This window comes from Heterocephalus glaber, unplaced genomic scaffold (genome assembly GCF_053883595.1).
Source record: "Heterocephalus glaber isolate CG9 unplaced genomic scaffold, H.glaber_assembly_v1.0 deba00001463, whole genome shotgun sequence".
In the NCBI taxonomy this organism is placed as follows: domain Eukaryota; kingdom Metazoa; phylum Chordata; class Mammalia; order Rodentia; family Bathyergidae; genus Heterocephalus; species Heterocephalus glaber.
In genome coordinates this window covers 12905328-12932621 of record NW_028258310.1, presented here as the reverse complement: position 1 = coordinate 12932621, position 27294 = coordinate 12905328, and the positions used below count along the sequence as shown (strand labels likewise).

The window sequence follows — 27294 nt, the reverse complement described above, 5'->3', positions numbered from 1 at the left end:
GCCTAATCCTACCAAATCAGATGGTAAGGGGAAAACCTAGTAATCTACATTTCAATTAAGCCCTCTGGGTTTTTATGCTTTACACCTATGGCTTAAATGAATGAATTCAGAGTTTAACCATATGAAATAATACCTCCAGACAGCACTGAGTTAGTGATTTGGTCAAATTCTCCTTAGTTGAACAGTGGACACTAGGTGATCTCCCTGGCCCTGGTGGCTGAGTGCTGAACCCCTCAGACTTCTGGCCAGCTTTCCTGAAGAAGCAGGTGGCTGGACACTGAACACACACAGGGCTAATTGGAACTGGCAGGAATCCAAAAGCACCATACCTGCAGTTTTGCTGGCATTCACCCTGAAATTCCTAAAACTACTTCCAGCAAACCAGCCGAGTGACCTGGGAGTGTCCTGAGCCTGCGAGGAAGTGGGGAGTAAGGCAAGTCTCATCTCACTTTACAACTCTGAGACCTTTAGAAAAATTATCCCTTGGAGAAAAAGAACCTTTTGATTTTTTTTGTTGTTCACAACTCAAAATTTCTAAAAGAGGAGTAAAAAGGAAAGTGTATGTAAGAGATGGAAAGTTGCATAAAAGGTCACACGCTACTTTTTTCCAGCAAAGGACCTCTACTTGTCATTCTCATTGTCCTCATTTATTTGAACCTCAATGGAATAAAATTTCTTCCAAACTTTTGTGCGTGTCCACTCTGAAGCACCTTAAGTCACACGAAGTTTACGGTTGATGGTGACAGTATCTTTTTTCTTATGTAACACTCAGTTCTCTCTTGCTCGTGTGTACCATGATAATGCACAGAGAAAAGCTAGCTCAAGCAGTGGATTCCAAACACAGTTACTAGGGACCTATTTCCTTTTTTTCTTTTTTTTTTGGTGGGGGTGTTGGGGAGGCTGAGATTGAACCCAGGGCCTTTGTATTGAGCTCCTCCCTTTTTATTATTTTTCATTTTGAGACAGTGTCTCTATAAATTGCTAAGTTGCCCAAGCTAGGTTTGAACTTGAGATCCTCCTGCCTCGGTCTCCTAGAGTATGGGGATTACAACTGTGCACCACCATACCCAGCTGGGATACGTCTTCAAGATACACTTTAATGAACTCTACTACTGAACTACTGAATGAGAGTATGTGGAATCAGGAAAATCTAGCTCTTCTAATACACTGCTCATGGGAAGTCTTATTCTAAAATCTATGGTTTTACTTACAGTTGAAAGATTAAAGATGACATGTAATGACCCACTGATGCTTATGTGCATGTGGATGTGTTATGTACATGTACCAAGTACTCACAATGAATATAATCATTACATACTCAAACATGTACTAATAAAATAAAAAGCATTTCTTAAATGAATGGCTGGAGATGCTGTACCCTCACACTACCCTGTCAGCTAGAAAGGTCTGAAAACTGCTCTTGTTTGTATCCAAAGGAAGTGATCTTTTTGGCTCTTTAGTCACTTTTGCAGAAATGCAGCAAGAAATTCTAAGTACAACAGCTGCCTTCATTTAGACAATGTGATAAAATCTTTCTGCTCAAGCTGAATTTAATAAACACACACAAGAAATTCATCCAAGTGGGAAAATGCCCTTATTCTTCTCTTGACAGAGAACAGATCTTGAGGCAGGGAAAAGCTGGGGGTGGAGGGGAACTGAAGAGGCCTCTGTGGAAAAGGGGCTCTGCCTTGGAATCCCCTTGCCTTTAGATTGGAGGAGTGGGGACTTTGGTTTGGAGGGCAGCTGAAGGGAAGGCTGGGACCGCTGGCTGCTGCCTGAACCCCTGGAGAAGGGGGAAGGGTGGCAGCTGTAACACCAGCGGGCGTCTCTCCTGGGAGCTGGGCCCTCCACCCTCTGTGGAAAATGATTTCATTATGTCTGGTTGTGTGGGAGATTCGGGAGAAGGCAGAGTCTGGGGCCTGTCTAATTAGCCTCCTTGGTCATAAGAGGAAAGTGCTCACTTAGTCGACCCCTCCACACTCAGTCTGAGACTACAGGGGCTGGAGCCCTGCACTGTTGGGCACTGTGTCTCCGGGGGCCTGCAGCTGGGCTCTAGGAGGAAGGGACCCCACAAACTCCATCTCTGGGTAAAGGTGCCCACTGAGGCACAACCCCTTAGGAGCTAAGATCTGGCCCTCCGGTCATGGTCATTTGCTGTGATTTTGGGGCCAGTGACATAATCCCTAGGAGCCGATGCTCTGATCTATAAAACAGGAAGGATGACAACATCTTTAAGGGTTGGAAGAAGACTAAAGGAGAATATTCCAGAGTACTAGCCAGTGCCTGGCATGTAGTGATAAGTGCTTCACCAACCGTACCTGCTATTAGGAAGCTGTTGGGTCTGGGACAAGGCTAGGCCTGTCTGTTGCTCCCACACCCCTGCTGACCACTTCCACCAAGTCCTGGGCAGCTTCTGAAGTGGAGGCACAGCCCAAAGCACTTGTGTGCTATGGAGTGCATCTGCTTCCGCTCACCTCAGAGCCTCTTGCCTGGCACAGTGCTCAGAGTACACTCAGAAAGAATGGATGCTGGTTCTCGAAATTAATGCTATAAAAGGGCCTAAGACAGCTCCTGCTTCTTTACTGGTCATCTCCTCCAAGCAAAGGCCAGTGCTGAATGATTATAAGATAAACATAACCCTGCCTAAGACACATCTGTGTGTGTGTCTCTTCCATTAAGCGGTCCAGGAGACAGAGAGGAATTGCTTTCTGCTTCCTTACAAATGATCACTTTGGGCTTTGGGGCCCTTGCTTTCATCACTCTTTCCTCATGTTTCTCAATATGATTTCTAGGAAGCCAGTCTGATCCCCACAAGACCTAGATCCTTTATTATCTAAGGCTGTGATTTCTGCAGATGTGGATCAGATTTCTGGCTTCTGAGAACTGCTGCCTTAGGGTTTTTCATCAGGACAATGTCACAGAGCTTTGACTCATTTTTAGAAGAGGATCAGCACTGCTCTCCCACCAACTGGGCCAGTTTGAAAGTGTCCCCCTCCAGGACACCATTTCTGATTCTCTGGGATGGCCAGACTGCTTCCTGTTTTACAGCATCTTGGAGTTTCTCCATTTCCTTTTCTTTTTTCCCTCCATGTAGACTGTGAGTTCTTTAGGGCCAGTTCTGTCTTTAACAAATTTTGCCTTGAGGGTCTCTTCCACACGTCAAGAGCTCAAGTGACCATGAAGAGAGGAGGACCAATGGGATGCAGACCTGAGCACCCTCAGAAAGCACTTGCCAGGGGGCTTCCCTGTGTTACCTGGGCAATGATGTCCCCATTCTCAGCATGAACTTGAGCAATGGCCCCTAGCTCTCCCAGGCAGGTGAAGATCTCATAGAGCTGAAATAGAAATGAATCTTTGTCATCCTCCCAGCCACTTTTAGTCACCTCATTTAAAGGCCAATTACTAAAGCCAGAGCTAAAACAAATGGAATAAACCAAAAGAAATCTATGACTAGAGCAGAAATACAGACTAAAATATGCATGACAAAAGAGGAATGTAGTCCAAAGAAACTCTGGGAGATATGTCTGTTTGAAGATCCTGTCATATTCTAGACAAACAGAACCAGAATCTAATGAAGTACTGGTGAGCGCATCCTCTGGCTCAGGAACCTATTTTTAATGAATCATTTCCCACTGAACTGAGACATAGCTAGCGAATCCTTTGGAACAAGTGTTCTGGAAAGCCAGTACAGCCAGGTCAAAACTAACACAAAAGCTGAAACCCTATGTTTGAACCAACCTTCATCTCCTAACCAAGAGACACAGGAATTAATTTCCTGCATTTCCTCTGCTAATCTGAGATTTGTCTACAACAAATACAAGCCATGACTTTCTAGGAAGAGTCATAGGCAAGCTAGAACAACTACTCCAAGTAGCAGCAGGTCCTCCTGATCCTATAAGACAGGTAATCCTATGCTTTCTCACAGCTTATAAGGGGCTGGGAACTTGTTCAGCAGATGAAGATTTAGACTTGCCCTTTCTCTTATTCTCCCAGAAAGCTGCCGCTAGTGGAAATTCTAGCTCCCTATCCCTGCTTGGCCAGTGGCACCCTGCCCATTACCTTATTTACAAAGCCATGTGGACTGCAAGGGCTTCAAGAAGTACTCTGGCCCAGTGGTCTCCCACACTGACCACAGTGACTCATGTTTCAAGGGCCAAGATATTCAGCAACAATAGGAAACCCATCAGATACCTAAAACCTCATGGCATAGGGGTTGTTACCTCTGTGTTGGACACTTGGTACAAATCCTTGTAGGCCATGTAAACCATGAAGGAGTTAACCCCTGCAAGACAGAGAAGAAAAACAGGAGAAAGACAACATTATCACAGCAACCTTCTCTCCTTAGCTCCATTCTCTCACCCATGGGAGCTGAGCATATTACTCAGTGCCAATCCAGTATCACGCAGATCCTTCAACTTCTCCAAAAACATTTTATCATCCCGACCCTTACCGTATAAAATCAGTAGTTCCTAAGCGATGTCACTGCAGCGAGGCCCTTATTTTGTGCCTATTTCGTACTTCCCCTATTCTGGTTTATATCCAGATGCCCCCTAAAGCTTCATGCACGCAAAGGCAGGTCTTTTAAGGAGTAATTGAGTAACGAGGGCACTTTATCTAATTAGAGGTTAGGAGGCAGGGCCTGGTCAGAAGACATTGGCCACTGGGGACATGACCTGGCAGGAAGTGTCTCTCTCCCAAGTTCTCCCCTTTATACTCTCAGCCTCTCGACCGCCATCAGCATGTGAGCAGCTTTCCTCCACCATGCTGCTGAGCGTACAAAGGACTGGAACTTGAAATAAACCTCTCCTCCTTAAGTTACAGTCTTCTCCTTAAGTTACAGGTGATGAGACAGTGACTAAGATGCCCCCTCCATCTTTTTAGCCCAGAAGCTCAGTACATTTGGATACTGCTTGAGGCAGCAGCCAGCATGGAGAACCACTATAGCCCTAGCTGGGTTCACACGTAGGCTGTACCACTAGAGTCCTGCACATAGTGCAGTGAGCTGGGAATGGATATCTCCCTGGGTCTTGTTTTTCTCACCTGTAAAATAGAAAAATAACAATGCCCTGCATCATAAGGTGGTGTGAAGGCAGCAACACCTTAAAGGAGAGCTCTCAGCACCCATCAAGGTAGATATATGGTCTCTATTACAGGGCTCCCGGAATGAGGTTATTTCACTATTTACTGAATGTCTGCTCTATACTGGACTGAACACGGTGCCTCTAAATACAGTCTCTAAATGAAGTCTTAGGAACTGTTCTTCAATTTAAACAAATTTATGTGAATTTCAAATGTTAAAGAAAAATAATGTAGACCCTGACCTCAGAGAACTAACAGAGCTAGTGGGGGCGGAAAGTAAGTTTTGCCTCTTGCTCAAAGACCTCAGTTGCCAGGGTTATAAGGAAAATTAAATTTTCACCCAAAATAATAGGTAGGTCTAGGGAACAGGGAATCATTTTGAGGGCAGGAAGACAATTTTGGTCTCTACCATTAAGGCCATCTCAACCCACAGTGTTCCTAGCCAGAAGTGGATTATAGTTTGAGAATGCCTCTACCCAGAATGGTTCGGCTCAGGGCAGCTCTGACCAGACCACTCTTCCCAAAAGCCTCCCTGTCATCGTGGAATGACCGAGACCCTACGTTTTTAAAGCCATTCAATTTTCTACTCCAATTGAGATGCCCAGTGTATAAGAAGGTACAGAAGAAAAAGAGGGAGCTAATCTTATATTCTGTATCATCAAGAATTGGATAGGACTTGGGGAGTAAAAACAGGGTTGAAAATAAAAAGTTCATCCTCTAACAGATCATCCTTTCCCTCCACCTTAGGTGAAAGCTCTTCTGCTGCACTCCTAGCATGTGAGACCAGAGTACTAATATGATGCCTGTTCTCTCGCCATGTGGCATTGATTCTATTGTTCTTCACAGGACTGGATGCCAGTAGACTTAACAATGTTCTATGATGGTGTAAATATCTACTGATCAAAACATAGAAAGAAGTAGATAAGAGAAGAATTTGAGAAAATGGGCTTAAGTCATATACTTTTGAGAGGAAACTCCCTTTACCCCTCACGCCTGCTACCACAAGAGCATATTTTCATGCCCTAAGCTTCTAGGCTGAGTAGCAACACATCCTCGCTCCTGGAAATATGTCAGATTTTTCTGAGGATGTCAATGTTACATAAGAGCAATGGTTTGCTCTCTGGGGTAAAAATGATAGAGGTTTAAAGTGCCTAAGCTCATATTTGCTGTCCAGGTGACCTTACATAGGATACATTAGCTTCTCCTAGCCTCAGCATCTTCCTCTGCAAAATGGGTGGTACTGCACAGAAGTGAGGAAGATTGACTTTGGGTAGGTCTACTGCTTACTAATTCTGTGATCTTGGCCAGTCAGTCTGACCCTCAGCTTCACCACTTGAAAAGTGGGAGTAACAGGTTGTGATCCCATAAGCATCCTGTAGGAGGTAAGACTCCACACAAAGGGGTACATGGTGGAACCCCTATGTCCAGGACTCAAGCTTAATGTTTCGGACTCCAAGCAAGGAAATAAGACTGAAATGAACTGATGGTGTAAGAAGTACAGGCAAGGAGATGCCCAAGGAGGAGGGCAGAGGGCATGCTCAGCTTCACCTTTGTCCTTGATGAGGCTCTGCACTTCCTGCTTGACACTGTCATTCCAATGGGTGATGTCCACGTGCAGGGCATAGTCACAGCAGCTCTTCCCGTCAGCCCATTCACGCCACTTCTCATAGGCCTCGCTCAGGCTGGACTCGGGCTCAGGCACCACGTGATCAACTGGAGGACAGAGGCCCAGGTCAGTGACTCGACATGGATTTTCTCCTCTGCCCAGGCCAGTCCTGCTTACTGAGCGATAACGCACAATTCCCACTTCCTAAGCTTGAAATTAAACTAGAAAAGGTTCTCTAGTAGCTTTGAGGGGGCTGATGGTTTAAATGTATTTTAGCTATGAGATATGGGGAAAATAACGAGCCTCTCTATACTTCAGTTTTTTCTCCTTAAAACAGGTGCCAAGTAGGATTGGGCAGCAATTGTAGTGTTGCTTTCCTCATGAGTGTGTTATACAATTTAATAGAAAATCCATGCAAAGTGCTTCACTCAATGCCTAGCGCATAGTATGTACTCCAGAAATACTAACTATCAGTGATTTCTCACTACACAGTTACTACCAGGGCTGTGTCACTGCCAGCGATAAAAGTTGGACCCTCTTTCCAGAGGGAGGGAGGGGTTTTTAAGTTATGCCAAGCACATGAATCAGTAGCCTTCCTGCTTACTGATGGACAAAGCACTGGCGTCAGTTACATAAATCCAACACTCTGGCCACAGACCTCATTTCCATGTGACATTTCTGGCAAGCATCCAGTGTCTTTGAGCCCAAAACTACTCTTTCCCCTATATCCATGGATAATGTTCTTTAAAATAATCACTTGTACAGTTGTGAGGATAACACAAAAGTTACACTCTCATAGCTCTTCCATAGGCTCCTAAGATAAAGGGTGCAACTTTCCTGAGAACAACTTTGGAATGTACATTACAAGTCTAGACATTTTTTCATATCTTAATAGTCATTTCCATGCCTAAGAATTATTCCCAGGGAAATAGGTGTGGATAGCTGCAAAATTTTGGTTCTCAGGATGTATTTTTGTAAGTGAAAACCTGGAAAGAACTGAAATGTTTATACTAGGGACATCTGGTTACCTAGGTAAGTCACGATGCTTTCATAACGTAGTGATCTACTTGAAATATTGTGGTAGGGTAAACAAGTGAGTGGAAAGATATTCATGACATGTAACTGGTGAAAATGGCAGGATAAATACAGTACTGAACAAATATTAGGATCTTATTTTTGTTAAATGGGAAAAATATGCGTAGCATACATAGCCAACTCTAACAGTGATGTGGGATTACAAAGTTTCTTTTCTTTTGCATATTTGTGATTTCTAAGTTAACTGTGAAGGACAAGAATGCTTTTGTGGTTCCCAGTATGCTTTACTCTTATCACCTGGATTTCTAACTTTCCTCATATCCCTTCCCTAATGCAGAAGACCAAGCATAATATGCATCCCAAGGATGTCAAACAGGTCCAATTTCTTGCCTTCATTGCAGATAGCCAGGCCAAGATCATGCTTTTCCTCAGCCTTCCATCAAAGGCAGCCTCATCGCTTCTCGGCCTTTTGGCTAAGATCAAATGCAAAGGCAGCCTTAATGCACTCATCGGAAAGCAAATGATTGTAGCTACATTACTAATGTCTGGAACAACACTAGGGCTTTCATGGGCAGGCAGTTGCTGAGAAGTCAGCTGGCTTCCCCACTTCAGCTGGAGAAAAGCTTTGGTCTCTCTGGATTGCACCTTTTATGGTGTTGATGCAATTTTCCACAGCTTCCACATCCAACTAGCTGAAGCCGAGCCCTGTCAGTGCTCCTGTCAAAAGGAGTGCAAGACAGTGGGCTATTCCATAGCTCAGGGTGTTCTGTGCTTGTGGGTGGATGTATACGATGTTAATTAAAATAAACAGGGCCAGGAATTTAGCTCAGTGGTTCCGCCGCCTGCCTCACAGGTGCAAGGACCTGAGTTCGATCTCCGGTACCAAAAATGAATAAATAAATAAACAGTACTCTGGCTGACCACGTTTGGGCTCAGCACTGAGATAGGACCCAATTCACTGAGATTCCTTTAAGACAGGAAGGACTGCCCTGGCATGCCATTGGTTCAGTAATCCAATGGCATGCAACTCCTTAGGTTTCTTTGGTAAGTTGGAAAACTTACCAGAAACGAAACTGAACAAAATCAAAACAATAAAACAAAACAAAACAAAAACAGAAACCACTCTCACAGTTTGTCCAATCTCAAAGGTACAAATTGGTCAAACAGCACTAAATCCAATGAAGCCCACTAATTTCTCAAGAACTATAAGTTCTTGTTATCTTTCTCTGAAAGTTTTCATTTCCTCGGCTGTTTTCATGCTTGTTCACTTCAAGAATCTCCTCTGTGCAGTTACAGTGAGCTGCCCATTTCCCCAGAACAGCCTGCTTTTCTCAGGTCCCATCAGCTAGAGAATCTATAAAGCAATTTGAGAGGCATGAACAAGAGATCAATGGAGGACACTGTAATTAGCAGGTTTGTTGAGAACACACGCCTCTGGACTTCAAGAACGTAAAATCTGAGGTCTTACTGATCATGGTGGTGCCACCTGCTAAGGCAGCCTTTGTTCCTTGGAAGAAGTCATCTACTGTGGTCATCCCCTTGTATGGCATCTGGAAGTGAGTGTGGACATCAATGCCTCCTGGGATCACCATCTTCCCATTGGCTTCAATGGTCTTCACTCCTCCAGGGACAATCAGATTGTCTCCAATTTGCCTGGAAAGACAGTAAGACAACTGGTAATTTAAAAAAGCAATTGTCAAAATAAATATAGTATCATAAAAATTTCAAACATTTTAATACACTTGTCAAAATAGGCTTCAAGCGACTCACAAGTCTAGCAATTTTAAAACAAAGATAGATATTTGTGTTTTTATTGATACAAATTGACTTGATATGGGATTATGAAGCTTGTGTTTGTATTGACACAAAATAATTTGTATGGTACTATGTGGGTACTAAAGAATATAAAATAATAGACTGTTAAAAGAGATAGAAGAAAATATGGAGTCACTGCAAGAACAGACATGAGAACTTAGTAGTCATTTCTGAGCAGGCCATTTGTGCTTCTAAGAAAAGAACTCTGCCCAGGTCTACTTCTACCTCAGTCTTTACTCCTAGCTCTACCTTTCCTGATGATTTATCATCAACCACAGCTCACACGAGATTCATAAGGAAGGAGTCACAGACGTAGATGCCTCTGGCACCAGCTGCTTTTGTGAGGTCAGGGTCTCAGCAGAAGCTTCAAGCGAAGGAAGGAGATTATGACAACCTCCCTAAGAGACAACTTGGCCCAGGAAACTCCTGAGCATCCTAGGGAGAAGCAGGGCAGACTCAGGAGGAAGCAAGCCAACAGGTACACTCCCCAAGGAATGTGAACAGCACTATTTCCTATACAATGTGACTTATGATGCCATCCGGTGTTGCTTAGTTTAATGTGATTTTTGCATCCATGATTTAAACATCTGTTCAAACCTGTCCATGTGGATTTCTACACACAAGATCCACAGCTGCTACATTATCATTAAATATTTCCTACATTGGGTACACAGGTACCGTACTGCTAATGGCAAGAATACTTCCCCTTCTGTGCACAGCCAGCCTGAACTGTTCTCTCTTGGTGTAGTAAGATGTCTACCACAGGCCTGTCAAACTCTGAGTTCTGCAACTGCAGTATTTCTGACATCTCTAAGAGTTCAACTTCACCACATCACCAAGGGACCATTCCAGGGCCACCACAATGTAAAACACACTGTGGAAAAATGCACCCTCTAGTCATAACTCTAGTCCAGACACTGGCCTGTTCTGTTCCCATTTTTCTTCCTTGCTGATTTTTCCCCTGGGAGAAATTGAGAACCAAGTGCATGAAGGATTGCCTGGGTGTTTTCACTCATTTTGACAATTAGCTAACATCAAGTCTGAAGCAGAAATGCCTCCCCTTTTTTCAAATACTGAAGGCTCAACTTTCATTTCCTCTCCTTCATCAAGCTTCTATTGACGTGCAAGTCTAATAAGAATAAAGAGAGTGGCTGTCCTTGGACGCAGGCTGCCCGGATCACGATCCGAGTCTGCCAGTTATTAGCTATACGACCATGGCCAAGTTACTGAACCTCACCATGCCTCAATTCTTTCATCTGTAAAATGTAATAAACGCCTCCTTCACAGAGTTGAACAGGTTAAATTTATTATCTTTTAAGCTCAAAGAATAATGTTAGGGACATTAGGGTTCAATAAACATCAGCTGCTCTAATTAATCATCAGCCCTCTCCTCTGAATTTCATCTGTTCTACTAATGGGTGCTATTTGCTGATAATATTAGGTCCTCTGCACATATACAGACATCTCTGTTCTCCTAAAAGACTGTAAGGTCCCTGGGGAAAGAAAGCATGATGAATTGGGCCCCAACAACATCTACTGTAGTATGCTACATAGCAGTGTCCAGAGCCTCGCACATAGAAACTACTCCATGAATATTCACAGAGAGGTATATAATTATGCAACAACTGGAGGAAATTAGTTTTGTTCTTATACTCTGTGAGTTAAGGATGTTGTAGGAGATACACGGCATTTCTGAATTAGATGAAGCCCAAATTTATCCACCCACCCCTTTCTCCAATACAGCACAAACAACTAACAACTGATAATTAAATTTCTTCTACAACATCCTTGACAAATAGCCTTCCACTCTTTCTAATAAACCTGGCAAAAAAGATTCATCTTCATATTTAACCCTCCTAAGGGATCCCTGAAGCATAGTATGAAGAAAGATTCTCAACCTGTATTTAAGGCTCAACTGCAAAAAGTTATGTGATTAATCAGTGTTGACTCTCATGTGATGTGAAATGAGGAAGTATCAGGCACCAACTTATTATACTTCTGCAAGCTTCTAAGCAAGGGAACTCATACTTCCAACAATATATAATAATTTTAGTAATAGAAAAAATATATAATCAATTGTGGCTTGTACAATGAATTAATTATTATACTTTTTGCCTATTATTTCCATTTCTCCTGCTTCTAACAAGGAAAAGTAATGATATAACTTTGTGGAGCAACTATGGAGTATCTTCACTCTTGCATTTGTTCATCAATCATTCATTCACTCACTCACTTATTCAATCTATTTGACTAATATTCTGACCTTTCACAAGTTATTTATTCTATGTGCCTTTTTCTGCTCCGCTGAGAAAAGAGGGTAACAATACTTCATAGGGTTGCTGGCAGATTGAAGGAAATAAGACAAGTGAAACATTTTAACACAGTGATTGACCGCTACTATGCACACAATGAAAGGTGGCTGTAAGTGCTAATCCATACCAGGCTAAGTGTTGGGATATGGGGATGGACAAGATACAGTCCTTGATGTAACTGTGTCAGAATTGCTACGCCTGATGAGTGCACAGGATGTTTTGAGAACACAGAAGGGAAGTGAGCTTGGACTTGGGAACAGGTAGAGAATGTCTGCCTATAGAAAATTATATCTGACCCAAATTTTTAAAGATAAGTAAGAGAGCCCTTCTAACTGGAGTCTTAAACTAACCAGTGAAGTTGAACAATAGCAAAATAAAACTGAGTGAGGTCAGAGGTGGTTAAGAAGATGGGCTGGATGTTCTGGTCTTATCAGTGTGGCGGTATACTTTGCCATACATGATCACGTTCACTATGTAAGGGACTTGCACATAATTAACTGGCCCTACTTCCTAGAGGCATCTAACAGCAAGCCTCATCATAAAGAAAATACAATATGAATCCTTCAGGAAACTATTTAAAAATCATATCTGAAATGCATGTAGTATCTGTGCCTGCTGTTCTCAGTCTTATGCTTTTGTCAAGGTTCTAAAAGTTTTAAATAGCCTCTCTTTTCCTGTAAAAGGTTTCTTTCTGTCACTTCTAAATCACTTATCTTGATTTCAAGTCCTTTGACACTTACAACAAAGGCCCTGGTATTTTGAGGCCAGTGTAATTCTCACACACTCCTCAGTATCCATCAGGACAGTGGTAATGTCTTCTACTTCTCCATGACCTGCAGAATGCCCATCCACGCAACTTGCACACAGGGACCCTCAGAATTATTGTTGACTGAATTCAGATTTTTCACTTCATTCCTGCCATCAAAGCTTCTTTCCAGGCCTTCACTGAAGACAACAAGTACAAAAGTAAAAAGAAGGGCTGTATATACATACTTTATTAAGCCATCTTCCATGTAAATGTCAGCATAGAAGGACTGATCATCATTGACGATTCTTCCTCCCTTGATAAGGAGACGGTCACTCTAGAAAAGAAGGAAAACATGAGTCATTGTCAGAACCAGGACTTTGGAGAATAGTAGTTTGCTAAGGTTTTCCCAGTTTACTGTTCTAGAGGTCCAACAGGAACACACTTAATAAAGTCACCTGTGTGCTCTATGTACTCAACATTTTAACTGGGTGTGTCTGTTTGGGCTGCAGTCTTTGTTTGCTCCCAATTCAAATTATTCTGAAGTTTCACCTCCTGTTTCTTCAACCTATCATAGTCACAGGCTTTTAAAAGTACCTATAATAACATGAAGTCATGCCTACTTCATGTTATATTTAAAATTCAGCATACCTACATATGTGTGCACATATGTATACAAAGTTGTGAAAGTATAAGAAAAAGCACTAGGTGGAAAGAAGACAAAGTATCTACAATATTCACCTCAGGGTGGAGAAATCATGCAGAATTTATATTTGGTTCATTATACTCAGAAATTCTCACATTTTTAGTAGATTTCTTTACTGATTTAATCATGAGAGATATAAAGCCTTTTTAAAAATTGTAACTTAGATGAAATTTGGATATGTGATTCAATAGGAAACAATGAGAATATACTTCAAGGTTATTATTAGCAAAATAAATACATGCTTTCTATATAAGTCAGGAGAGGAATAAATCACGGCCAGCTCTACAGATCACAGATCCCATCACATGAATGGAGCTTAGACTGAGGGATGAGCTTTTGACTGGATGGATACAGTATTGTTAGGCCACAGAGGAGCCTGGCTGAGTGGAACTATGGCGTGAATAACGAATGTTAGGTTTACATTAAAATTAAAACGAAAAAGAAAAAAAGAAAAGGAACAGAAGGCTAGATTTTGTGACGAATTCAACTTAGAGACTTCAACTTCATCAGTTTATCCATCCACCCACCCATCCATCTATCCAGCCTTCCGCTCATCCATTTATCTATCACTCATTCACTGATTAAGCAAATAATTATTTAATCTTTATCATCAACCAGGTAGGAAGAGCATAGTTGTGAACAAGACATACTAAGTCATTGCTTCTACGAAATTTAAGGGAGAAGTCTAGCAAAAGAGAAAGTCAACAAAACACAGCAATGCAAAATTGCATTAAGTGTCACATAATACAGGAGTAAGGCTTTATTTAAATAGAGGCTGTAAAAAGTCTTTTCAAGAACAACTGAGATGAAGATGGAGATGTGGCACTTCTTGGGCAGAAGAAATAGCATATGCAAAGGCCCTGAATTAAAAATACATTTAGTTTCCTTGAAAATCTGAAAAAGGTCAATGTAGAGGGAGTTCAAAGAAGAGTAGCAAGAGATGAGACTGGGGAGGCAAAGAGTTTGAGTCTGAATGAAAATACACCGAGAGGCAGAAGGACTGTAAGCTGAGGAGTGAAGACTTGTGTAGAAAAGGCAGTTCTGGATGACAGTGCTCAAGGCAGAAATTCTTTACACTATCTGCCTACTGGGATTAAGTGTGATGGATGGAGGTGTCAAGGGCAGCTCTCCAACATCACCGTCCCTTTGACACTATTCCCTGGCCCCTATAGGAGAATACAGCTTCCAAGGAGGATACAGGTTTTAGGGAGGAGGAAGTTCCACAGACAGGCGTCTTCCAGCTTCAGAAATGGAAGTAGGTGAACAGGGGCAGAAAATGAGGTGTGGACATAGGACCCCATGGGAGACATAGAAAATTACCACTTAGCTTCTGCTCCCAAGGTACTGCATGAAAAAAGGAAATTTCATCACGTCATATTGACAGGGGAGAGGATTTTTAAAAGATACAGACTAAAGAGGTGTTTAGAAAAACCCCACATATATAGCAAGGAAGATGAAGTAATGAAATCAAATACAAACTCCCACCACACGTTGCATAAGCCCTTCATATTCTGATCTCTGTCACAGGCTCACCAACATCCTTATCGTGTATTGCCTTCTATTTTATAGTTATAAAATTATAAAATGTATATTCTTGTCACACATCAGGCTATCTGGCCACCAAGACTGAAAAAATGTTCTCTTCACCTTCTCCCATGTTCACTTGACATCTAGCAACCATTCTCTCTTTTGTGAAGCTTCTAGCCAAAGGGTTTCTCCCCTAGGATGCATTATCTAACTTTCCAGCAAGTTTCACCGGCTCCCACTGAAATTAAATTTGAACAATGAAAATGTTTTTCGTGATTTATTGTTTATCTCTTGGCTAAATCAAAGACTCCTTTAATCTTAGAGCCATTTCTTTTTTGATTTTTTTTTTACCTTAGTTCCTGAAGCCCATTTTAGACAGCTCTTACATATTGGCCAAAGGAATGGCTGAAGGGTGGAACACAGAAGGTGGTATTGTATCAGCATAAATAAAGAGATATCCTATTCAGAAAATTATGTGAAGTTATAAAATTTGACTTAGAAAAAAAGCTATTTTAATGTACTGCTTTAACAGTATCTCAAAATTATATGACTGTCTTAGGTCTGTGCTTCCAAACTAGAGTGCACATGAGAAAGGTACCTTTTCCCAGTCCCTGCTCATATTCACCAGGTCTGTATTTTATAAGGTCCATAGACAGTTCTTAGGCACCCATCAGCCAGCACCAAGCCACAGACCAGTACCCAGCATCACTGACTCATACACAGTTCTGCAACGACAGCTCTGATAGGAGCTGCAGCATAATAAAACCCTGGTAACTTTAAGAGTTCCCTCTCATAGCTCAATGCTTTTCTGATATTCATTATCTTTCCAGTAAAGAGCTGAATTAAACTGGCTTTTGGTAAGGGACCAGTTTCTACCTGAACTGAGACTAGTTATGAAATACAACCAGCTTAAGGACATTGAACCTGGCGTGACCACCACGTCCTTCAATAAGCCTCAACAAGTGGAATTAACACCATTGAGATGGCACCACTGGAAACTCTTCAAGTGGTAATTAAATAAGCCACTTCTGGCTCAAAAGTAAGGCATCTAGACGGAGCCCGAAGATGAATGACAGACATGACACAGATTTCAGAGTAAGTAGACTAACAAGTTCATTGCCTATTGGGATTTATTATTGGTGCTGTTGTTATTTTTTCATTATACAGAGCAGAAAACCCATAACAAACACATGCTTTCCCTGGGGGTCCTCAGCTTGCCTCTATCCTTCCATCCTAAAATCCCACACGATTACTTTCAACTCTTTCCATGCATGGAAAAATCCACAACAAAGGACAGCTTAGGCAAACCAGCCACTAGACACACAAGAGTCTGAAAGGCAATTCTGGATCGTACCATTGAGGCTTGGGTATGACAGAACAACTGACCACCCCTAGGCAATAGAAAGCCAAACATCATTGGAGAGAAAACATGCTTTTGTATGAACTCATGGAAAAACAAAGATGAACACAAGCTAGGGACAAAAATCAACAACACGAATGAATCCAACATAGTGATTAAATGTCATCTTCAATAATTAATATGGCTTTGTAGGGCTTTTTGCAGGTTATCAAGCAATCATGGTCTAGTTTGGAGCTTTCCATTCTTTCTCATGTAATGATGCTATTTCTAGAGCATGCTGGGGTAACCTCTGTGTGTGTGATCGAGTGTGTGTGAGTGTGTGTGTGTGTGTGTGTTTTGTTTTTGAGACAGGGTCTCAGTATGTAGTCAGGCTGGCCTTGAACTTGAGATCTTCCTGCCTCAGCCTCCCGAGTGCTGGGATTACAGGTGTGCACTAGCATTCCTGGCTAGTGCTGGGGTAATCTGGAGGGTACCTGAACCCAAAATGAAGCTACTCAGAGCCTGATGCAACAAGCAGGGAGTTCTGTCTTAGATCCTCATAGCTATCAAGGGCCGGGTGCCAAACCCTCTTATAGTAGAGAAAGGTGCCCAGGCCAACAGCTGGCAACCACGGGCCCAGCTGTGCCTGCCACTGGGAGGTCAGACAGACCACTAACCAGACATGTGGCCTTGGGTTAGGGCTTGACCTCGAAGAGCCTGAGTGTCTCATTAGCCCAGAGTAGCTTATCTCTCAGGGTAGCTGCCAAGAATGAGGAAGTACGTGTGTGTGTGTGTGTGTGTGTGTGTGTGTGTGTGTGACAGTGACAGAGACAGAATGACACTAAAATACCCAAAGAGAGAAATACCTACCGTGATAAATCTCATAAATCCATCAACATTATTTACAGTATGTTTTATATATATATATATTTTAAAAAGCCTTGAGTATGTTGGAGAAAGACCACTGTTCCTGTCTTCCAAATAGGGAGGTGTATACACAAGAGGCACCTAACCCTAGGTGATAGAGTGAGTGAGTGACAGTGCCAAGCAGACCTACTGCACTGATTTCCTCCAGGCCACTGCTCCAAGGGGACTGATTGATTGATTGATGTCTTTTTGAGACAGAGTCTCACTATGTAGCCCAAGTTGGCCTCCCACTCATGGTGATCCTCCTGTTTCAGCCTCCCAAGTGCTGGAACTACAGGTGTGCACCACCATCCCTGGCTTCAAGGGAATTTAAATCTTACAAGTGAATCTTTTGAACAGAATTCTCTTCCCTGTTTGATACTGAATTGGACTGTTCTAGTGTTTAAACTGCTGACTAGTTCTCTGCTGCAGGTAACTTTAAGATTCCGAAAACTTTTAGCCACTGCTCATAAAATCAGTGCATTAAATCTGCCCCTTACGGCCTGAATGTATTAATGCAGTTTATAAAGGGACTTAATTTACAATCCAGGGTAGCAAGAGCCCTTAAAGTATGAAAAACAAAATCTAAAATTTTTTTCCTTCTAAGGTATAATAATGATTAGGAAAATTAAAAATTTGAGTTTATAAGACAAAGAGAGAGAAAAGGAAGGAAGGAAGGAAAGAGACTTTGATTCTCGGTGGGGATTCAAGATCCTTTTAAAATCCAGTTGAGGAGAAAAGGACGCAGGTGGTTATTTTAAATAAATTCCCATCTGGGCAATCAGATTTGACTTCCTAAAAACACTCTCACTCTTAAGAATATATCAGGATGGACACACCACAAGGATGAAATCTTGTTGATTTTCTTCTCCAAGCAGCATCATTTAAAGAAGAGAGAGAAAACCAGTCTTTCTCAGACAGTCCAGTTGACTCAAAGTGGCCTTCAGGAAAAGGTACTGAGAAAGCTCTAAATATATCAGAGCTCTCATCCTAAATAGGCAAGCTTGGGTGAGACACAGACATGAGTCTGAATTCTGGCTACAAGACTACCTGACTTTGGACAAATAGCTTCACCTCTCTGAGATTCCGTTTCCTCATCTATGAGATGAGGAAAATTATATCTTTTTCTCAGGGTGCTGGTAAGGATTATGGAGCATATTACATGTAAAGGGCTGGACCCTTGTTGGCACACTGTAAATGCTCCATGTACGTGAGCTGCCATCATTGTTATCATTCCTTACAATCATAATGTGCTACTATAAAACTTCTCTCACAAATAAGAACTGAACACTTTGTTAATCAAAATATAGCAGATCTTACCATGTAGAAACTTCCAGAGACAGCAGTCCCCAGCCAACCCTCAGCAACTGTTCTATGTTCCTGCCACCAGCAGCCAAGGTCAGCCAAGTCTTCTACTCTGAAACCTGCCGGCACAGGGAAAGTTCCCATGGCCCTTCCAGGTCATTCGTCTTCTGCAAATAAGCTCACATAAAAAGATAGCAACCTACTGTCTTCCAGCAGGAACAGAAGGTGGTCTAGAAACTGCCCCATACTCACCCTTTCTACTAAGCACATGGATCTGTTTCTAGGACCTCCACAACAAGGATGCCTAGAGAAAGGCCTGGGAGAGGACACACTCTCAGGAGCAATCCAGCTTTTCAGCTCTGAGTCTGCACTGAAACTGAGCACAGTGCCCTGAGTGGACTGGGTATTCCACAGCACTGAACTGCTACAGTTGAAAGTCTCAACACACTCTTCCTTTGCCTCATCATCCAACACACTTAAGACCGCCAAGGCATGCTGGATGCAAGTGACCCTGAGGCACTCTCTTCATGATGCAAGCCACTGTGCAGAGTACACAGACAGGGGAAGCACTGTGTTCTGTTTACTATGTTTGATTTGACCCCGAAGGGACAGAAAAGGTAAGAAAAGCAGGAAGGTGGAGGAAGCTGTAGCCAAGGACAACATCAATCCAGGCAGAGAGGCTGCTCAGCCTTCGGAAGGAGAACATCAAAGCCAGCCATGTACATTCTTCCCTCTACAGAATTTCATGTTTACCATTCTAAAGCTGTCATTATCAAGGGGCCTGACAGGTGATGTGGCCTGCCCTGGGTCAAAGTGGATGGGGACTGAACTGTGGATGGCACTTTAATCCCAGCCCCCTGATAAAAGTCTCTCAATCTTCAACAATGTTCCAGACACAGATAAGCTCGAGTGGATGACCAGACCAGGAAAGAGGATGGGGTGAGGTGAGAGGGGGGTGAACAACACTGGACAGGAAGAGTCACAGACAGATTCTGCTCTTGTAGGAAGGTCGGTAAGGTCGGAGTAGGCCAAGCCTCAGGTGCTTATGCACCTGCTTCATGATACTTGACATACCCTGGTACAAACTGTGCTATTATTTGCTTAGTAGTATCTTTAAATAAATGTACTTTACAAGTAAATGCTGTCTTACTCCTATAAATTCTAAGTCAGTATCACTTGCCCAAAATAGTAAACCTAGGAATGAATACAATAAAAATATGACTAAGTTTTGTTTATATTTTGCTGTCTCCAAGAGGGCTCAGAAGGATGAGCTCAGATCTACTATTTTGTTTAAAAAAAAAAAAAGTTTATCAAGTATCAGGCAGATGTGAATTACATGCTGAGACTTTTTTAAAAATCTAATTAGAAGATTTGGAAAACAATTAGAAAGGGGACAAAGTTTCTCATTGTGTTATTCAACATTATTTAACACCCTTTTCTTGAATAACATAAAACGATCTGATGTAACAGCAAGAATACAATCCTTGGTATTAAAACACAGGCCAGGACAACATGGGCTAACATGGGTCCACATGTTCCAATATGGGCTGACAACCAACTGGGGCAAACGTGGACCTGTTAGAAGTTAAAGCAGAACCCAAGTAAAATGGCAGGGATGCCCGAATATTGACAGCACAGCAGAAGAAGGAGCTTGGGATCCGAAGCTTAGGGAACATGGAAACAAGGCAAGGTGGTAAATAAACATGCTTTATTGAGCAATAGGATCCTCCAGATCTGGATAAAAGAAGAATTATGACACACCTTCAGGTGGACTTTTGGTTGAGAAAAACAAGAAGGTTGCTGTCTGGGAAAGAAATTATCACTAATAGCAGTTTGCAGCACTACCCAGAACTAAGGGATTTGAGAATCCAGGGTTATATTAGTATCCCTGCCACTAACTTGCTGTTTAATTTTAGACAAGGGACTTGATTTGTCTCTGGACTTCAGTTTTCTTGGCTAGATGAAGGTACATCCATCTCTCTTAGAAGGCATATTTATATATCTATAAGGTAAAGATAAAAACTCTTACCTGACACGGTTAGTGTTTTAATTGATGGCACGATTAGACACGTTCAAAAGGCTCATAAGCAGTAGGCATCACAAATGATGACTGCTACTATGCTACAACTTTTACTTTATGACTCTTATTATACAGATACACAAAGAAAATCAAACCCAAACTGCAGTACAAACATAAGGCAGCTATTATCATTATATATGAATTGCCTGAGAGATACGGTGTTCAGGACCAATGGGGAATAAAGAGAAGTCAGTGCTTTCGAGAACCGATTCACACCCATCTTTCATCTGGATTCATATGATACTTTTGTATTTATTTACTTTTTAAGTTTTATTTTCCATTGTTTCTTCTTAGCCTCAGATCCATAGAGAAAGCTCTCTGCACATTCACACACTGGAGATGTTGAATCCAGCTTCTATCCAACAAGATCCTTTATACTGTTAGCCCATGAGCTTGTGCAAAAGCCAAATGTCTATTGCATCAGGAGGATGTGCCTGAAATTTCAACCCAGACCTTGATTCTGAGGATAAACAAGTTTAATAATTAATTCCTGAAACATATACTTGCATGACAACTAGCCATGATGTTCTGTATTAGGTTTACAAAGAAGTGAGGATGAACCAGTAATAAAAGTAAGAACACAAGACTGAAGTAAAAAGACAAGACAGAAGAGAAGTAGAAAGACAAATGGCAAAACTATAGGAACAGTAAAATAATTAGTCATGACCAGTGGTGGGACTGGAGGAGAGAAGCAGGGATGAGCTGGTAATAAGCGGAAAGCTGGGGATTTTCAGGGTAGTGAAAGTATCCGAGCTGATGTTGTAACGGTGGATAAATGACATCATTCCCTCAGCAACAAAAGTGAATCCTGATGAAAACTATGGACTTTTGTCAAAGTGATATCAATACTGGCTCATCATTTATAACAACCATCCCATATACAAAGCAAGATTATGGGAGTTCTGTGCAGTTTTTCTATGAACTTAAACTACTTACTATGGTTCAAATATGAAATGTCCCCTCAAAGACTCATATATTGAAGGCTTGATCCCCAGTGCAGCAGTGTTCAGAGATGGGAGCTAGAAAGGAGACTGGATCATGAGGGGACTAACCTCACTGATAGATTAATCCATTGATGAGTTCATAACTGAATAGGCTCTTAGGAGGTGGGGCCCAGTGGGAGAAAGTAGGTCACTGGGGAGTGTGCCTTTGAAGGGTATATCTGATCCCAGTCTCTTTGTCTGTCTTTCTTCTTCTCTCTAGCTCCTGGCTGCCATAAGATGAGCAGCTTTCCTCCACCACACTCTTCTGCCACGATGTTTTACCTCATCACATCCCAAAGCAATCAGCAGACCATGGCCTGAAACCTCTCAAACTGTGAGCCACTATACATTTTTTTTTCTGTAAGTTGAATTTCTTAGGTATTTTATCATCGTGATAAAAAGCTGACCAAAACACTACTCTAAAAAACAAAGTCTGTTACTTGAAAATGAGAATCTTTTTGACAGAAATCACAGCCCACACAGGCCTTTCTGATGTGGGTCTTGGAGAAAATGGCTGATGTGGGCACACAGTAATCGCCAAAAGCAATTCTTGTCAGAGAAGGGAGCAATAATTCATAACTAGCACTGACTGAAAACTTATGTACCAAAAACTGTTAGAAGTTTTATGTACCTTCTGTTCAATTAATCCTCAATAAAATGTTATGAATTATATTCTGTCATCGTCCCCAAGGAATTTAAGAAGACAAAGAGGCTACAGAGGTTAACTCATGGTCTGACATCACAGAACCAGTCACCGGAAGAGCCAATGGTACTAAGGCAAGAATTGCATTTCAGTGAGAAATTAAGGGGCTGGGTGGGACCCTGACACTGACAATATTGAAATGAGGGCTGCAAGACACAGCTGGCTATGGGGTATGCTTTTATTCTATGTGTACTGGAGAGCTCTAGAAGAGTTTTAAGAAAATGAATGGAATTCAATCTGAGAGTTAATAAATGAATAAATAATTAAGCTGACAGAACGACCATTCTGGAGGTCAAGGAAAGAATGATCTAGCTAGAAAGTTACGGCAAGTTGCCGGAGGAAAAATAATGAGCAAGAAAGAACCTTTAGCAACTAGCAGGAAATAGATGAAATACTTAACCTGAATTATTGAAGAGAGTTTAACAAAGGGATTGTCTGAAAAAGTGCAGACAGGGTTTAGGAAATGTAATGAATGTGAAGTCCAGGGCTAGAGGGGAGGAACTGAGGGAGAGGTTACTGGAACTGGAAAGGGGAAACTATGGAGAGGGCTGCCTGGCAAGAGCGGGAACCCTTCAGGGGAGGCGTGTGGCCAGCCCACAGAGACTCAGTAGGAAGACTTAGGGGAAAACACCCTGACTTCATTGTTCGCTTTCCTGCCAGTCTCTCACTGGCACCACCTGAACGAAATCCAACCAGCAGTCCAAGGCAAAGGGGCATCGTAATGCAGACCATCCAGGTTGAGGGCATGAGCAGGGTACACAAAGCTCCAAATTGTATAGGACAAGACAAAGAGGAAATACCCAGCCCAGCGCCAAAATGTCTAACAGTGAGGTATGATTTAATCAACTATGATACAGCCATGCTATGGATTAGTATTTTGAGGCTATTCTTAAAACAGTTTAAAATCTGTATCTTGGACTGAAGAAACATCTAAAATAAGTAAACTGTCAACCAATGTGTAAAATAGGATCTAACTCTCGCAAAAGCAAATCAAATGCTAGATGTACATATATTTAGCATGTTTTTGTGTGAGCAGGAGGAAGATCTGGAAGGATGTGTAACAAATTACTGCTCTTGGGTATAACAGGAGGAAGGGATGCAGGAGGAGGAGGTCCTGGGAAATGTTTAAACAATTTTCTTCAATTTATTTATATTATTTCTTAAGTAGCAAAATTCATGTGATATTTCATAACTTTAAAAAACATTTAATAAACAAAATTATGAAAAGGAAAAAGAACAAATGATTGCTATGGTCCATTGTGACAGGAAGAATATGGATTAGAAAATGCAAGGCATACTGCAGAGGAAGGCTAGGTCAGCTAAGCAACCGAAGAAGGGAAAGGACATCCAAAGTCAGCTGTGGTTTTAAAGCAAACATCCAGAAAGGACCCATTAATAGAAATGGAGAATAGAAAAAAGAGAAGCAAAATTGAGGTATGAGACTATGAGGGACCGGCCAACCATTCAGTCATGCAGCAGAATTAAGGGCATGGGATTCTGGAGAACAGTCACTGTTAATGGATGGACCTGAGTTAAGGTCACTCTGAAAATGGCAATGTTCCCTGAAAGGCAACAAAGGATAGTAGAAAGAGCCCTGGAAGGGGAGTCAGTAGCCCTGCATTTTGGTCACAGCTCTGTGACCCCAGTAAGTGACATCCTCTTGCTGTCGCATGGATGAATGGTATCCACCTTCCTCTTAAGAGGCTGTTCAGCTCTTTGAATACTTCTGACAGATGACTGGCTTTGACTGGTCATTAAAATTACAGGGAAGACAAGCGAATTACCGTTACTGCTTTTCAGAAACAAGAAAGCTTTTCACTAAACCTGAAATCCAGCCAAAATGCAATTCCCAAAAGTGGAATGTAGGGGCTGTGGCCTTGAAATGTGTTAGTGGCACCTTCAAATGGCAGGCAATTGCTCCCATCTATTTGTGGAGGCCATAAGGATTCTTCTCCAAGTCTGACATTATACTTTCAAAGCTGTTGGGGACTTCTTGGGGATTGCAGTTAAAAGCACACAGCCCACTGGCTATGCAACTCACTAAAAGTGACCCACAGTGGACACATTTAAGAGAAGTTACAGCTTCAGTGTTCCAGCTCACACCTCAAAGGGCACTGCAGAGAGAGGGGCAGGAGGCAGAGATGCCCCTGTTGGCTCTGCCTGGCATCCATCAGAGATCTAGTCTGCCATACAAAAGAGCAAAGGGGCCTCGGCATCTTCCCAAGATCCAAGAGGAGAATCAGTGCCCGAGAGGACGACCAGGAGGGCAAGAAGAAGGGCCTTGGAGTCCTGGCCATAAAATGAGGCCAAAGAACCACAAATCTTCTCAGGTCAAAACCATCCACTTGGATGCTTACCCTCCTTCTCCTCTACTCTTCCATTTCTTTTTAGTTCAGTCTAGTTCTTGCGTGTACCTAACTACCTTTCAATAAGGACCCAAGCATACTCCTGAAACAAAATATGGGCTAAGGAGGGAAAGGAAGCTCACTATTTTCTGGTTCTTTCTGGACACAAGAACCAGGCTATAGTGACGACTAAGTCTTTGGTCAACGCCTTCCCTCTGCCTAAAAGCCTATGGGCCCATAGTTCTGCTTTCATTTGAGAGATAAGTGGCTATGAAAGCAGTAGCTATTTTTGATTCTTGGCCTGCCAACTCAACTTCCCCCCACACTGACAGAGAAAAGTGCAGATGCCTGAGAACAAGGACTTTAAGAGGTCAGGCAGACCTGGAATGAAACAAGCTCTTGAATTAAATACAGATGAAGCACCACTCAATAACTATCAGAACTCAAAGTCAGACTATTGGGTAGTAAATTCTGTAACTATAGGTCTTTTTTTTCCCCTTCAACAAAGTTCTAAGGCTCCACACATAACAAGCCTCTTCCGGAACGTATGCAGGATTGCTTACTATTTGCAAAGACCATGCTAATGTTACAAGAATATATTCTCTGCGTTGAAAGGCATGCAGACTTCATTCCTACCTGCAAAGCCATGAAGCTGCAGCTCTTTTCTTCCTAATTACTGTTTAATATTGTAACACCAGAGTAACCTTCCTTTGGAATCATTCTGAAATATCCTTTTATAACTGTTTCTGCTTATAAGTGTTCCAGACCAAAGTGTACTGTTGCCAGTGTTTCCTGGCTATGAAAGCAGGATTTTTATTGTGACATGTATTAAATTGTATCTAAAAAATGGCAAATAAAGTACTATCCTTGTAAGTCATCTCAGACACAGCAGGTTTTCACCTATTTTATCACTTTCCCCAATTATCCCATGTCTTCATCTTTTACTCATCATTCACTCCTTCAAGGGTAGACTGAGTAAGACCTTGGTGATACAGAGAGGACCCTCACAGACATGGTCGTGATCATAGGCCACAGTCTCCCAGCCTTTTGTTAGCCCTCTTTCCTAGACACTGTCTACCCCAAACCACTTAACCTAGGGAAAGTACATTAGATTAAAATAAAGGGACAGTTTGACTTTGTATTCATTCATCTCTATATTCCTTTATTTAATGTTGGCAAATCCCTGTTATAGTTCCAGGGTGTTGTAATGAACAAAATAAATGTCCTGCTACAGTAGTGGCTGAAAAGCCAAAGAAAAACTAAATTGCTGTGTAGGTAGTATAATTTTAATAGAGATAAGAAAAATTTAGAAAGAGGATAAGGGGAGGGTAGAGCCTGAGAAGAGTCTGGGAGTGATTTTGACTAAGTTCTCAAACAAGGCATGTTGAAGAAGCTGTCAGCTGAGCAGAGATCTGTGTGACTTAAGTCCTAGAAAAAAAATTGCTTCCCACGTGAAGGAAATAGCAAGTACAGGAGGTGTAAGGGGGAAAGGGGCATATCCGAGAGAGGATGAGGAAGGCACGAGCGATGCCAGGTCACTGAAGAATCATGGCAGGGCTGGGACCCAGACAGGCAGTTGGCCCCAGGACACCCAGGACCTCAACAGTGGCCTGCATTTTATTTGAAGAGGCTTGGTGGGTGGGGCACAGGTAGTAACTTGATCAGATTTACATTTTAAAGTAATCACCCTGGTTGTTCCTGGAGAATAAATTTAGGAATAGGCAAAGTGGAAGCTTAGAGGTTGGTTAGGGAGTTCTAGCAGGAAGCTTAGAGAAGCATGAGCTAGGTAGGGTGGTAGCAATGATGAAAGGTGACAAGCATTGAATTAAAGACCCTATTGTAAAGGTGGAGCCAACAATATTGTACAGCCCATCCTAACTCAAGCAGGGACTTAACACCAGCATCTGACGAAAATAAAGCCCACTCACCTCTCAACTTGACTGTTGTCGTCTGAGAGACAGAGTGAAAGTATAAGTAATATGTACATTTAGGTATTAATAGATGACACAACTTTAAAATGGGAAGAAAGCTGCTGCAAAAAAGCCATCTATATACAATATTAAAAGCACTTGGTATTCTTCATATCGTAATACCTGGGTTTACCCGTAACTCAGGTTAGTTTGGGGTGTGTGTGTGTGTTTGGTTGTGTGTATTGTGTGTTTCTTTTGGGGGGATTGTATTTTTTTTGCCAATTACATATTTATCACTTATTCAAAATACTTCTAAAATTTATCATTGTAAAACTCCGGCAAAGACAGTTTAAAAGTCACTCACATTATTTGTATGAGTTTGGTTTCCCATGCTAACAAATGTGACCCAGAGTGAGTAACTGATTATCTATGGACCGGCTGCATTTGTCCAGGATCCAGGGTCCATCATTATGAGCATTAATTCTTCATTCTGTGTAACTGCTCATTTGGACATGTGAAAGGGCAAGTCTAAGGGCAGACTCTAATGAAATCTAAACACCTTGATAGCTTTTTAAATTTCCTTGATCTCCATTTTTAACTCTAAAAGAAGGAGTCAAATATTTCCTGTCTAATCAATCCAGTGGATCCCAGGTCACTGAGACATTGGAGTACATTGTTTCTTCCTCCTAACATTAAACAACTCCTGATAAGTAATGACCCTAAACAACAGCTGGGATTAATTTTCCTATTGGGAAGCAGCACCAAGCAGTAAGTGAAAGCTTTCAAGTCAGACAAGAAGGTGAGTTTCAACCTAGCTCTGCCAGTTAGTTAATAACTACATAATTTTATATAAATTAACTTTCTGAGCTTTGGTTTCCTCATCTGTAAAGTGAAGCTA

General features: G+C 41.9%; 1 protein-coding gene across 2 annotated transcripts in view; it reads right to left on the bottom strand.

The window, feature by feature from the left end:
- Window positions 1-27294, bottom strand: part of Dpysl3 (dihydropyrimidinase like 3) — a 107266-nt gene that overhangs the window by 17137 nt on the left and 62835 nt on the right. For both annotated transcript variants that reach the window (XM_021266171.2, XM_004854360.4), the window contains exons 2-6: window positions 12841-12929; window positions 9189-9373; window positions 6628-6792; window positions 4221-4282; window positions 3255-3335 (exon numbers count right to left, since the gene is read on the bottom strand). In XM_021266171.2, the coding sequence (XP_021121830.1) occupies window positions 3255-3335; window positions 4221-4282; window positions 6628-6792; window positions 9189-9373; window positions 12841-12929 (582 nt within the window). The remainder of the gene's footprint in view (window positions 1-3254; window positions 3336-4220; window positions 4283-6627; window positions 6793-9188; window positions 9374-12840; window positions 12930-27294) is intronic.